This window comes from Amyelois transitella, chromosome 31, assembly GCF_032362555.1.
Source record: "Amyelois transitella isolate CPQ chromosome 31, ilAmyTran1.1, whole genome shotgun sequence".
Taxonomy (NCBI): Eukaryota; Metazoa; Arthropoda; class Insecta; order Lepidoptera; family Pyralidae; genus Amyelois; species Amyelois transitella.
In genome coordinates, this window is record NC_083534.1 from 1,061,453 (window position 1) to 1,073,989 (window position 12,537).

The 12,537-nt window shown below is 34.0% G+C and overlaps 2 protein-coding genes across 2 annotated transcripts; one reads left to right on the top strand and one right to left on the bottom strand.

Annotated features, from left to right (window-relative positions):
• The first annotated feature begins 290 nt into the window (after positions 1 to 290).
• LOC106142948 (cardioactive peptide) lies at positions 291 to 3,240 on the top strand. The gene is made up of 4 exons (XM_060953311.1): positions 291 to 368; positions 996 to 1,077; positions 1,230 to 1,294; positions 3,088 to 3,240. Exons 1-4 carry the CDS (start codon positions 294 to 296, stop codon positions 3,238 to 3,240), a joined length of 375 nt encoding a protein of 124 aa, XP_060809294.1. The 5' UTR covers positions 291 to 293.
• A 1,552-nt stretch (positions 3,241 to 4,792) lies between these two features.
• Positions 4,793 to 8,058, bottom strand: LOC106142943 (uncharacterized). Its single transcript, XM_013344899.2, has 4 exons — positions 8,001 to 8,058; positions 7,632 to 7,700; positions 5,245 to 5,378; positions 4,793 to 4,981 (listed from the first exon to the last, which is right to left on the bottom strand). Exons 1-4 carry the CDS (start codon positions 8,038 to 8,040, stop codon positions 4,820 to 4,822), a joined length of 405 nt encoding a protein of 134 aa, XP_013200353.2. The 5' UTR covers positions 8,041 to 8,058; the 3' UTR covers positions 4,793 to 4,819.
• Between the last annotated feature and the right edge of the window lie 4,479 nt (positions 8,059 to 12,537).

Consider the following 12,537-nt stretch of genomic DNA (forward strand, 5'->3'; position numbering starts at 1 on the left):
CTAAGGGATAGGCTTACAAACTTGGGATTCTTTTTTAGGCGATGGGTTTTAAATAGTGACAGGTTGCTAACCTGTCACTATTTAAATCTCAATTCTATCATTAAGATAAATAGTTGAACGTGGCCATTCAGTCTTTTCAAGACTGTTGGCTCCGTCTACCCCGCAAGTGATATAGACGTGACGATATGTATGTATGTATGTACATGCTAATACTTAGGTACATACATTTTGTTACATTACATTTTTGTTCTAGGTCCGCCATTTTGTAAACGCGCGCTGTCACATTTCCCGCCATGTCGTCGTTTTGCCGCGTATCTCTGCTGCTAGTGGTGTCATTGCTATATTTGGACTCGTGTTATACAGCCACTGTGAGTATATTTAATCACTAGCTGTGCCCGCAACTTCTTCCGCGTGGAATAGTTATTTTGAGCATCATTCAAGCCCTGAAGGATGAATAATATTCCCCGCTTTTTTTTTCACATTTTCCATTATTTCTTTGTTCCTTATATTATTTCTTTGTTCCTTATAGTTGCAGCGTGATGTTATATAGCCTAAAGCCTTCCTCGATAAATGGTCTATTAACGCAAAAATAATTTTTCATTCGAATCAGTAGTTCCTGAGATTAGCGCATTCAAACAAACAAACTCATTAGCTTCATAATATTAGTACAGATTTAGTTTTTTAAAAATAAGCTAAAATTAAATAATACCCATCTACATACTAGTTCGCCGCGAATTTTGATACCTACCTACATAAAATATTCACGTCTATTTGCCTTGCAGGGTAGATACAGCCAACAGTCTTGAATAGACTGAAAGACCACATTCAGCTGTATGATTTTTAGGCCTAGATTTTTAAATTTTTTTTTTTCAATAATAAACGGTTAAAAATATCTATTGTCAAATCCTGCATACCTTTAAAATTTTATTAAAAATCAGAGTAGTGGTTTGATGTTACAAACAAACATACAAAAAAAAAGTCTTAATATGTTTCAGTTACCGAGAAACTATGACCCCAGACTGACAGACGAAATGGTGATGGCCCCGAAAAAACGACCATTTTGTAATGCGTTTACAGGTAAGCATGTTATTTTATAGAAATTAATTTAAAGTAGGTAATAAGGTTATTTGCCGGTAAAATATATTAAGACGAGAAGCGAATATTTCACAAATGTTGGCAAAATAAATGACAGATGTATTATAAAAAAAAACTTGTTTTTTTTTTCTCAGGATGTGGCCGAAAGCGTTCTCAAGTGCCCGGGATGCCGGCTCAGGAAATAATGAGGCAACGACAGGTGGGATATATTTATATGAAAATATGAATATATATATATAGGTACTTAGTTAGTTGATGACAGTGTTGTTTGCTTGTTACAATTAGAAAAACAAATTCCAGAACTGTCATTGGATATTAATAATATGTTAGAACAATAGCGGATCAATTGGACTCTCTTCAAGTCAACCAAAATAAAAAAGGAAAATACTCAATGGCAGCGCACATAAAAACAATTGCAGATGTGTTTTAATAATAAACTATTTTAAATTAATTGATTAATCTATCTTATTTACCTTGTATAGTCTTGTCTATCTTATTTAAATTCCGTATAATTCAAATAATCATAACAATGTATTCTCTCGTCCACATTTCTATTCTACGTTCGGATAATGTAAAGTTGACTTATTCTGCATGCACTGACGCTTTGGAAGCGGCTGTAAACTTAGTTTTAAGTAATTCAAACCAATGTTGTGAAAATATTGTCAATTAATAATTAATGTTGAAACTTTCCATATTTATGATAAAAAAAAATATTTTAATTTATATTTGAATAGGGAAATTAAAGAACACTTTTTATGCGGGCAGAACAGCGGTCTTTTAAAAAAAAATATAGATCTATTCCACATATTTTGGCGGGACTTAACACAAGTGGGGTCAAACGGTACTTACAACGACGTCGGTCATAACTTTATAGTTTCGGGGTCTTTTCATAGAGTTTTGTCGTAGTTTTGACTAACAACGCGATGTTTTTGTGTTAGATTTATTTAGTTTTTTTTTTATACAAATGTCGTATTTACGTATTTTCATTAGTATTAGAGCTATCAAAACTAAACAAACGTACTAATACATACATAAAATCCGGGACAAAGGCGTGATTAAAAAGTTTAAAAAACGTGATGAACAGATTCAAAATCTATTGCGGTTATGAATCATACGTAGACAATAACTTATAAGTTATAAGTAATAATTTAATATCCTTCTTAATCCAACGACTGTTTTGTATTTCGTGCAAGTGTTTAGGTAAAACAAAATAACAATAATCAATTAAACATTTTACACAAAATATAATTAAAAAAAAATTAATTACTTATGCCTTCATAATTAAAAAGTAAAAAAAAAATAATGTCAAAACAAATAATGAATAATAGTAAATAAACCAATCATTTTTTTAATATAGGTACATACATATGATCACGTCTATATCCCTTGCGAGGTAGATAGAGCAGTCTTAAAAGACTGAGAGGCCACGTTCAGCTGTTTTATCATTAAGTACAAACAGTGAAAGGTTGCTAACTCATCGCCTAGAAGAATGAAAAGTTTATAAACCTATCTCTTAGTCGCCATTTACGACATCCATAGAAAAGAGATGAAGTGGTCCTATTCTTTTTTATTTGTTGTAAATTCTAGTGTATCAGTGCCGAAAACCACACGGCTACTTGTTTGTACTAGTTTGATCGAGTAAAACTTGTACTAACGTCAAAAAATCAATCAAATTCGTATTTATCACGTCTATCTCCCTTGCGGGGTAGTTACACCAGTCTTGAATGGCTTACCCTTGTGATGGAATTGAGATTCAAATAGTGACAGGTTGCCAGCCCATCGCGTACAAGAAGAATATCAAGTATTTTAGCCTTTCCCCTTGTCGGCTTTTACGACATCTGTGTAAACTTTAACGACATCCATGTCACCTTTTACGACATCAATGTCGCCTTTTACGGCATTCATGGTATTATTGAATGGACCTATTCTTAAGCGCCGGGAACCACACGGCACACAAAAAATAATTTCATTATAATTTATTACATTTTTCAGTTTGTGGATGACGATTCCCTCGGCTCGATATTGGACTCGGATAACGCTATAGAAGACTTATCAAGGCAGATTCTATCGGAAGCTAAGCTATGGGAAGCTATACAAGAGGCCAGCGCTGAACTGGCCAGGCGGAAACAGAAGGAATATCAATAAAAAAAAAGATGAGATTATGCTGGTGTTGTCATCGTGAAAAACTAAATTCAGATAAACTTCCTTTAAATGCGTATTTTTTTCAGTTTCTGAATCTATTAGGACGACTTTATTTAGCTTAGGAATTTTGTCAAACGGAATACGCTCTCAAATTAGGTATTTTTTTTATAATCTCGTAGGGTTTTTTGTAGAGAAAGCACTAAGTTATTATAAAAAATTACTTTTTAACACAATATAATAAGACATCTCTTTTATTCTAATACATAAAACATTTTTAGAGCAAAATGCTTACGTAAAGTTTGTAAAACTCTAACTAAATTGTATATTTTCGTTGTATTTCTGCCCCAAAAAAAAAAGAATCAACATGGAAAATCAAAAAGACAACACTAGCAAAAAGTTTATAAACAACGACTGGCTGGTATTATGTAAAAAAGCCGTAGCGTTTTTAAAAAAATGATGTAACGTTTCTTTGGATGTGCAAAATATATTTCTTTGCCATTGAAAAAATTTGCGCGTCCGAATACTCTATAGAAGTATATTTATAAAGTGAAACGCGTCCAAATTCTAAATTTAAACTTTTATAAATGAGGAATGAAATTATTTTTTAATAAAAACTTTCAAACTTTTTTTTTAATATTGTATCAAGCAAGGTTATTTTAAAATACACCTATGTTAAAACTACTTATTTATAACTAGTTTTAATTTATTAGTTAAGACCTAGGAGGTGACATGTATAGTTAGTTTGTATTATTAAATAGATTGTAAACAATTGTGGATAATTTTCGCTACGTAAAAGTCTTATTCATTATACTCACTGAAGACTTTTTGAGAATGTACAAGTCTGTCAAATTAGAATTTTAAAAAAATCATGTTCAACTACAATGTTTTTAGGAATACGTGAATGGTTTATTCCCCTTTCTTTTTCCTGACACTCCAAATATATATGAATTAATAACTTACCAAATACTTATGTTTAAATTTATTTGATCTACGCGGTTGTAAATCTGAGATTTTTTTTTAATTCTTTATCTGTGGTGGAAAATAGCGCCTAGCGTTGTGAACATTTTAAAGGCGAAGACTCCATGTAAACCAATTTTAAAATCTCTCTAGTCGTTAGTATTTAAGTGAAATATAAATGTGTTATTATTAATAAAACGAGGTCATCTGGATTCTGATTTTTATTATCTAATTATATCACAATATTACATAGATTTCTTACGTCATAACATCCAGCCCATGTTGACGTACTTTTTTTTACAAATAAGTTATCATTTCGTGAAATCTAGTTGCCTATTTTTTATATAATTACAGGTAAGTATGAATGAAAGAAATTTCTAACAATGAAAAATTACGAACGTATTTTAAAATTACAAGAATAATTAAAAAAAAAAATTGTTTCGATTAAAAAAAATAACGAATTCGTAAGTACAGAAAAACAACACATCTTGTTCTGTGGTTTCTAAAAAGAATTCATATTACAAATGAATAATTGGTATATTTTTAAACTAGAATTAACATTCTGACTTATTCAGACGATGTTCTGAGTATTGCAGCCTTAGTAAGTCTCTGATTAAAAAAAAAATTAAATATCATAGACAACTTGCACTCTGTCGTCGTCAGAAAGAGGTTTATATTCGTTTGATACAAAACCTCCCCATGATTCCGGAATATTTTCAACGATATAGAAGGGCAGCTTGTTCTTTTGCGAATTATCAGGTTTTTCTGGCATGTTGGGTGTCCACAACTGAAAATAAAAATATAATACACTAGATAATGGAATTTGTTACAGTACCTACTAACTTTTGCGTAGTATATCCACTAACTATTGCATAGTTTCAATAGTAAAAATAACATTTAAGTATTTTAATTTTGTTAATTTTAAAATTTTTTAAGTTTATTATTTATCATTACTAAATATATATTTTTTAATTTACCTATTCCATGTAAAGACAAAATAGTTCTTTTTTTTAAATTATAATGTAATGACAAACGCTGTGACCATAATACCTTCATAGTGTCAGGCCCCCGTTTCTTCCGGAGGTAATTGAAGCAGCAGGACCTGAAGTGCCTGGTGCCGCACGCTGAGGTGCACTCACTCCCGCAGGAGTCACAGGACAGACTGGCAGCCCACAGGGTGCTGCCTGGAAGACAGTTGTTTTTTTTTTCGGGATGACATTTTGGCGTTTAAGGTGAAACGTCACAAATTCAAATTCAACAATTTTATTCATTATTATAGGATTCTTTATATCGCTTCATAATTGTCAAAACGTATGGTTTAACAACATTGGTTGACGTCAAATAAATTACTTAAAACTAAGTTTACTGCCGCTTCCAAGGCGTCAGTGCAGAAGAAGCGGTAACTGGTAAGAGACAGGTAAGAGAGATGAGAGATAATTTAAAGATACATAAATAAATAATAAATATGTAAATGTATACGGGACAAATGACACTGATTGTGTTAGCCTCGAAGTGAGTTCGAGACTTGTGTTACGAGATAACTAACTCAACGATACTATATTTTATAATAAATACTTATAAAGATAAACGTCCAAGACCCAGGACAAACAGAAAAAGTTCTTTTCTCATCATGCCCTGGCCGGGATTCGAACCCGGGACCTCCAGTGTCACAGACAAGCGTACTACTGCTGCGCCACAGAGGCCGTCACAAGATAGAATGACTACAACCTTTGTTAGGACTAGCTTTACACATTTTAAGAGGTCGTGAGTTTAGCAATAGACACGAGACCGAGCAAGTAGCCGCCTGATGATAGCGAGCTACTTTACTTGGTGAGCGCTGAAGTAGTCCAAAAGCGAAGGACCGGGCGCGTGCGCGCTTATACATATAAGACTACATACATTCATATGGTCACGTCTATATCCCTTGTGGGCTAGACAGAGCCAACAGTCTTGAAAAGACTGATGGGCCACGCTCAGCTTTTTGGCTTAATGATAGAATTGAGATTCAAATAGTGATAGGTTGCTAGCCCATCGCCTAAAAAAGAATTTCAAGTTTGTAAGCCTATCCCTTAGTCGCCTTTTACGACATCCATGGGAAAGAGATGGAGTGGTCCTATTCTTTTTTGGATTGGTGCCGGGAACCACACGGCACGGCACGGCGCGGCACGGTATAAGACTATATATATATATATATATATATATATATAATTTGGGGGTCCATGAAATACAAATAAATATATATAAATACATAAATATATATACTGATATACATATACATAAATACATATACTGATAGTACCTGTTTACTTATACATCATACTATCTTATAATATCAAAACATATACCTACATTATTTATAAAAGCACCTATTAAGTAAAAAAATATTACATATGTTTATAAAATTGTGTAGATAAGTTGTAGGATACAAGAAATCAATATCAGGTAAGTAGGGGGTCTACCCAACACGGAAAAACATTTCAAAGGGACACAATAAAGTTTGGGGAACTCTGGTCTACTGCCTGAATTGTCTTTAAAGATAATCCATCATATTATACATACATACATACATATGGTCACGTCTATATCCCTTGCGGGGTAGACAGAGCCAACAGTCTTGAAGAGACTGGCCGGGAACCACACGGCACATCATCATCCATCATATTATTGAACAAATAAATTAAAAATAGTCTATTCACTAAATTACACATAAATTCATTCAAATCTACACAACGATCAAACAATTCTACGAAAACTTGCAATCCAGAAAATATTCTCCTTCAATAAAATTCTTCCTCTTTATTGCAAGTCTAATGCATCAGTACGAGTATAAATAGGTTGTTAGCTAACAATATCTTTCAACGATCACCTTGATAGGTATATTTCGTGATTTATGTTGTGTTAATATACTAACACAGTCAATGCATATACCCACATCTAATATAACATATATAACAACATACATACAGGGTCGAAAAGACTGAAAGGCCACGTTCCATAGTGACTTGCCCACCACACTTAGTCGCCTTTTACGACATCCATGGGAAAGATATGGAGTGATTCTATTCTTAAATGCCGGAAACTACACGGCATACTAGCTGTGCCCGCGACTTCATCCGCGTGGAATAGTTATTTTGGGCATCATTGAAGCTCTCAAGAATCAATAATTGCCACCGTTTTTTTTTCACATTTTCCATTATTTCTTAGCTCCTTATAGTTGCAGCGTGATGTTATATAGACTTAAGCCCTTCCACGATAAATGGTCTATTCAACGTAAAAAGAATTTTTCAATTCGAACCAGAAGTTCCTGAAATTAGCGCGTTCAAACAAACAAACAAACTCTTCAGCTTTATAATATTAGTATAGATAATATCCTATTATACATCTAATTAACTAAACATCTAAGTTACGAATATTTCTCTACAGACAGTCTTTCTGACCTTGGTCATAGTCCGAGGATGCTGTAGCCTCTTTTTTGTGTCTCCGTGAATCGGCCTGAGACCATGCGGCTGAATTTTAAAATATTTAAAAAATATTTTAATTCCATAATTTTACTTTCTCTTTTTCAGTCAAATAATTCGCTGATGAAAGCGGATTGCGTAGCTAGTGGCTGATTTTTTTTTATTGAAAGATAATTTAGTAAACTTGTTTAATAAAAAGTCTGTTTAGATTATCAAAAATTGATAAAACATTAACATGGTTATGGAGTAGGTATTTGATAAACATAATATGCAAGTAACTAAATAAATAATATAAGATTTGACGGTAATTTCCTTCTTTTAAAATAAAATACGATTTAATATACTTACCAATAAGCATCAGAGATACTATTGCCGTTATTTTAAACATTTTGAAGAAAAAAAAATAACTTTTGTCTATGCCTACTTTGCTGGATCACAGCTGATCTTGGAATGGGATGTATCAATTTTTCCCGCCTTTTTATATCAAGTGAAGTTTGCCTACTTTCTTGCGTAGGCCGCGACACGACGCTAGTAAAATGAATCTTTTTTATTTTTGAAGTTTGAAGATCCGTAAAATATATATTTTTGTAACTTCTTATAGCAATTAAACGTGAAATAAATAAGTAAGAAAGTACCTGTCAATTAAAATGTCATGACAATAAAAGAATATGTGTAGTTTTTTTTTTATTAATACTGATTATAGAAAAAAACATACTCAAGATACATATTTCCCTGGCGTTAATTTTTAATTATTGACGACCTCAAGTAAGTTTAAGTCTTTTAGAATGCACTTTTTTATAAGTATCTGAGACAAAATGTCCGAAATCAAGAATCCAATGGCTATTTCAAGACTATTTTTTTATAAAACTCCGATAAGAACTTATTACTTCCCGTAATTATTACCACCCGTAATTTGGTTGGGGCATTTATTTATTTCAAACTTTATTGCACAAAGTAAAATGTACAAAAAGTGTAATTATATTATATGGCATTCTAAAAAAGGCATTGATGGAACTTAAGAAGTACATAGCAGACAGACATACAAACAAAACACATAAGTTTATTTCGAATTCCGAACCTACATTTTTGAAGTTGATTAATTCAAAACGGTCCAACATCGCTGCAATAAGTACTAAAAAATATCTTTAAAAAAAATTTGTCTCAGTGTGTAAACGCCCTTATTTTTATTTTTTAATTTAACCAACTCTAAATCGATTAAAGTTTTCTTATAAAAATGTTAAAATCGCCCTCAGATTGCGTGCGTAGCCTCTTAATTGGTAATTCAGGTGTCAATATTATAAACAAGTTGTAAATATTTACTCAATCGCTCCTTCTTCCTCCTGGCTCTGTTCTGCTCCTGTTGGCTCTGTCTACACCACAAGGGATATAGACGTGACCATATGTGTGTGTGTGTGTATAGATTCGTAATTGTGTCATCGGTCTCTAGTGGTCTTGAGTTAGATTCTTAGCCAATTATAAAACCGAGTGGAAGTCTTCGTGGCAAGTGGAAAGTTGTAGTCTCTGCCTCCCCCTCCTGGAAAGAGGCGTGATTTTATGTATGTATGTATAAAATCGACTATAAGTAATCCGGAAGCGGTTTCCGAAAAAAAATTAATCCAAGCACTAAGGTAACTTCTGTAACTCTTTCCGTGGTCGTAAGAGACGACTAAGCGATTTTTTTTTAAACTCATTCTAAACTGTGGGCTGATAACATTGAGGGTAGCAACCTGTTACTATTTAAATCTCAATTCCATCATTCGGCCATACTGCTCAACGTGGCCTTTTTGTTTTATCGATACTGCTGGCTCTGTCCACCCCGTAAGGGATAAAGACGTCATTATAAGTATGTATGATGTATTATAAACATCTGAAACACGATACAATAAAACAAATGTCATGTTTTCACGCTTTCTAGTTATTTGCATTCACTCAAACATCTTCAAGTCTTGAGTATAAAAGTATGTTATACTAGCTGTGCCCGCGACTTTGTCCGCGTGGAATAGTTATATTGGGCATCATTGAAGCCCTCAAGGATGAATAATTTCCCCGATTTTTTTTTTCACATTTTCCATTATTTCTTCGCTCCTCATAGTTGCAGCGTGATGCTATATAGCCTAAAGCCTACCTCGATAGATGGTTTAATTTGGTGGTAGAAATTTTCAATTCGAACCAGTAGTTCCTGAGATTAGCGCGTTCAAACAAACAAACTCTTCAGCTTTATAATATTAGTATAGATTTCTTACTAGCTTTCGACCGCAGATTTAACCACGCTCGACTTAAATTCCTGATGTTTCCGTTCAAATAAAGATTTCTCGGAAAATGTATATTGTTAATTGTATGTTGTTCTTTCTGTTGGCTCTGTCTACCCCGCAAGGGTTATAGACGTGACTATATGTGTGTGTGTGTGTGTTGTTTAATGCGTACTTAAAACTAAGCTTATTGCCGCTTCCAAAGCGACGGTGCAGAAGAAACGGTAACAAACTGCACTGCAGCATTCATTCAGAAACGTCAACTTCAGCGACTGGTTGCTAGCCTATCGCCTATAAGAAGAATCTCAAGTTATAAGCCTATCTCTGACATCCGTGGAAAAGAGAGGGAGTGGTTACATTCTAAAGTGCTAGGAACCACACGGCTATTTGTTCCTAGCACTGGCATTAGGTACCACATTACCCCAGCACATACATAAAATCACGCCTCTTTCCCGGAGGGGTAGGTAGAGACTACGTCTTTCCACTTGCCACGATCTCTACATACTTTCTTCGCTTCATCCACATTCATAACTCTCTTCATGCAAGCTCGGCGGTTTCGGGTACTCTTGACCTGATCCTTTGCCAGGACGTCCTTAATTCGATCAAGATACGTTCGTCTAGGCCTTCCCACTCCAGCTACACGCATGTATTTACCAACCTTCCGATTAAGTCGCCGCATAATTTCTTGACTCCCTACAAAATCTCTCAAGTTTCTCTTTAGTTCTTAAGGGCAGTAGGTACTATATGATTTTTTTTGTTGTAGTTTATTAATTAAGTGCCCGGGTGCCGTGTGGTTCCCGGCACCAATAAAAAAAAGAATAGGACCACTCCATCTCGTTCCCATGGATGTCGTAAAAGGCGACCAAGGGATAGGCTTATAAACTTGGAATTCTTTTTTGTAGGCGATGGGCTAGCGACCTGTCACTATTTTGAATCTGAATTCTACCATTAAGCCAAACATCCGAACGTGGCCTATCGGTCTTTTCAAGACTGCAGGCTCTGTCTACCCCGCGGGAGATCTGGACGTGATTATATGTAATGTTATTTATGGATAGGCTTATATACTTGGGATTCCTCCTTTAAGCGATGGTCTGCCTATCCCTTACGCGCCTTTTACGACATTTATGGGAAAGATATTGAGTGGTCATGTTCTTTTTTCATTAGTGCCGGCAACCACACGGCACACCATTAACAACAATTAGGATAAAAATGAAAAATAAAAATACACTGCATATTACCCTTTTATTTCACTTCATGATATGAACATTTTTTTTTTTCATAAAATTTCAAATTTCATAATAAAACACAATTTAGATACTAATACATACATAGGTACATTTGATTTGTAAATCTTAATTCCTAATGCTGACTGGAAGAGATCCTACTTAGGCATAAACTCGCCTTCATATATACCTAAGGTACCTACTAGTTTTGACCCGCAATTTCGCCCGCGTAAATTTAGCGCCATCGACATAAAGCGACAAATTTAACGCCACCTAAAAAAAGCGTCGAAAGTAGCACCAACTACAAAAAAGCAACGAATCAAACGCTAACTAACTAACAAAAGGCGACAAATTTAGCGCTATCAACAAAAGTATACGGATTTTTAGAAAAATCCCACGGGAGATTTCGTTTTTACAGTAATGAGAGGTACTCTATAACCTTCTCTAAACTCTTGAATTATATGTACGCAAAATTAAGGACCTTATAGGGTCCTTACCTTCATCTCGGTCAAAAGTATAGTTCCCATGAAATATGCGAAAAACCTGTATACTTTTGTGGCGATATCTATACGCCACAAGTCACAAAAACAAAATTGAATCACGCGACGCTATCAGTCATAAACGGCGAAAAACCTAAAATCGCGCAAGCAAAGTTTTCACGGATTGGAGCAATATATACAACCTACGACTCAACATCGTCTGTCGCGCGGTTCCTAAGGCATAACACCTAGCCTGGCGGAAGATCTTCCCTTTGGTGGAGGTCGAGCCGAATTATCGCTCCCGCTACAGTTTTGAAGGTCGCGCGGGCGAAGCTGAGAGTAAAAACTAGTGAACTATAAATGTCGAATTTCAGCATTCTGCGCTCAGAAGTTTCAGCTGTACAGTCGAGCGCACGTCAAGTTACCTTGCTTGGAACTCTATGACGTGATAATAGAGGTGAATTTGGTTTAGGTTGATATGCTGTCGACTTTACGTCACTGTCAGTCGGATACACAACAGTTTATTTTTTTAATTTATTTATTGAAATGGGAATAATGATGTAGGTACTTTTTTATTTTTAAACAAACTGGCCTCTATTTTAGTATTATGGAGTTAATTGAACAATTTTATAAAGAAGTCAATTTTATAATAAAATTTTGAAACCACAGATTCATACTTAAACATGTTTATAATATTCACTTTAAATATCTATACATAACATAAATCACAATTGATTTATTTAAATTTTACATTGAAACATTTCAGTTAATTAAATTACCTTATAATTAAGAAGCACAATTGCAAAATTAACATAATAATTATTAATTACATTATGCTCGTAAATAGACATTTTTTATATAAAATTTGGTAACACACTCATATCACATACGAGGATTTTGTACACATTATTAAAAAAAATTACCTTAAATAATT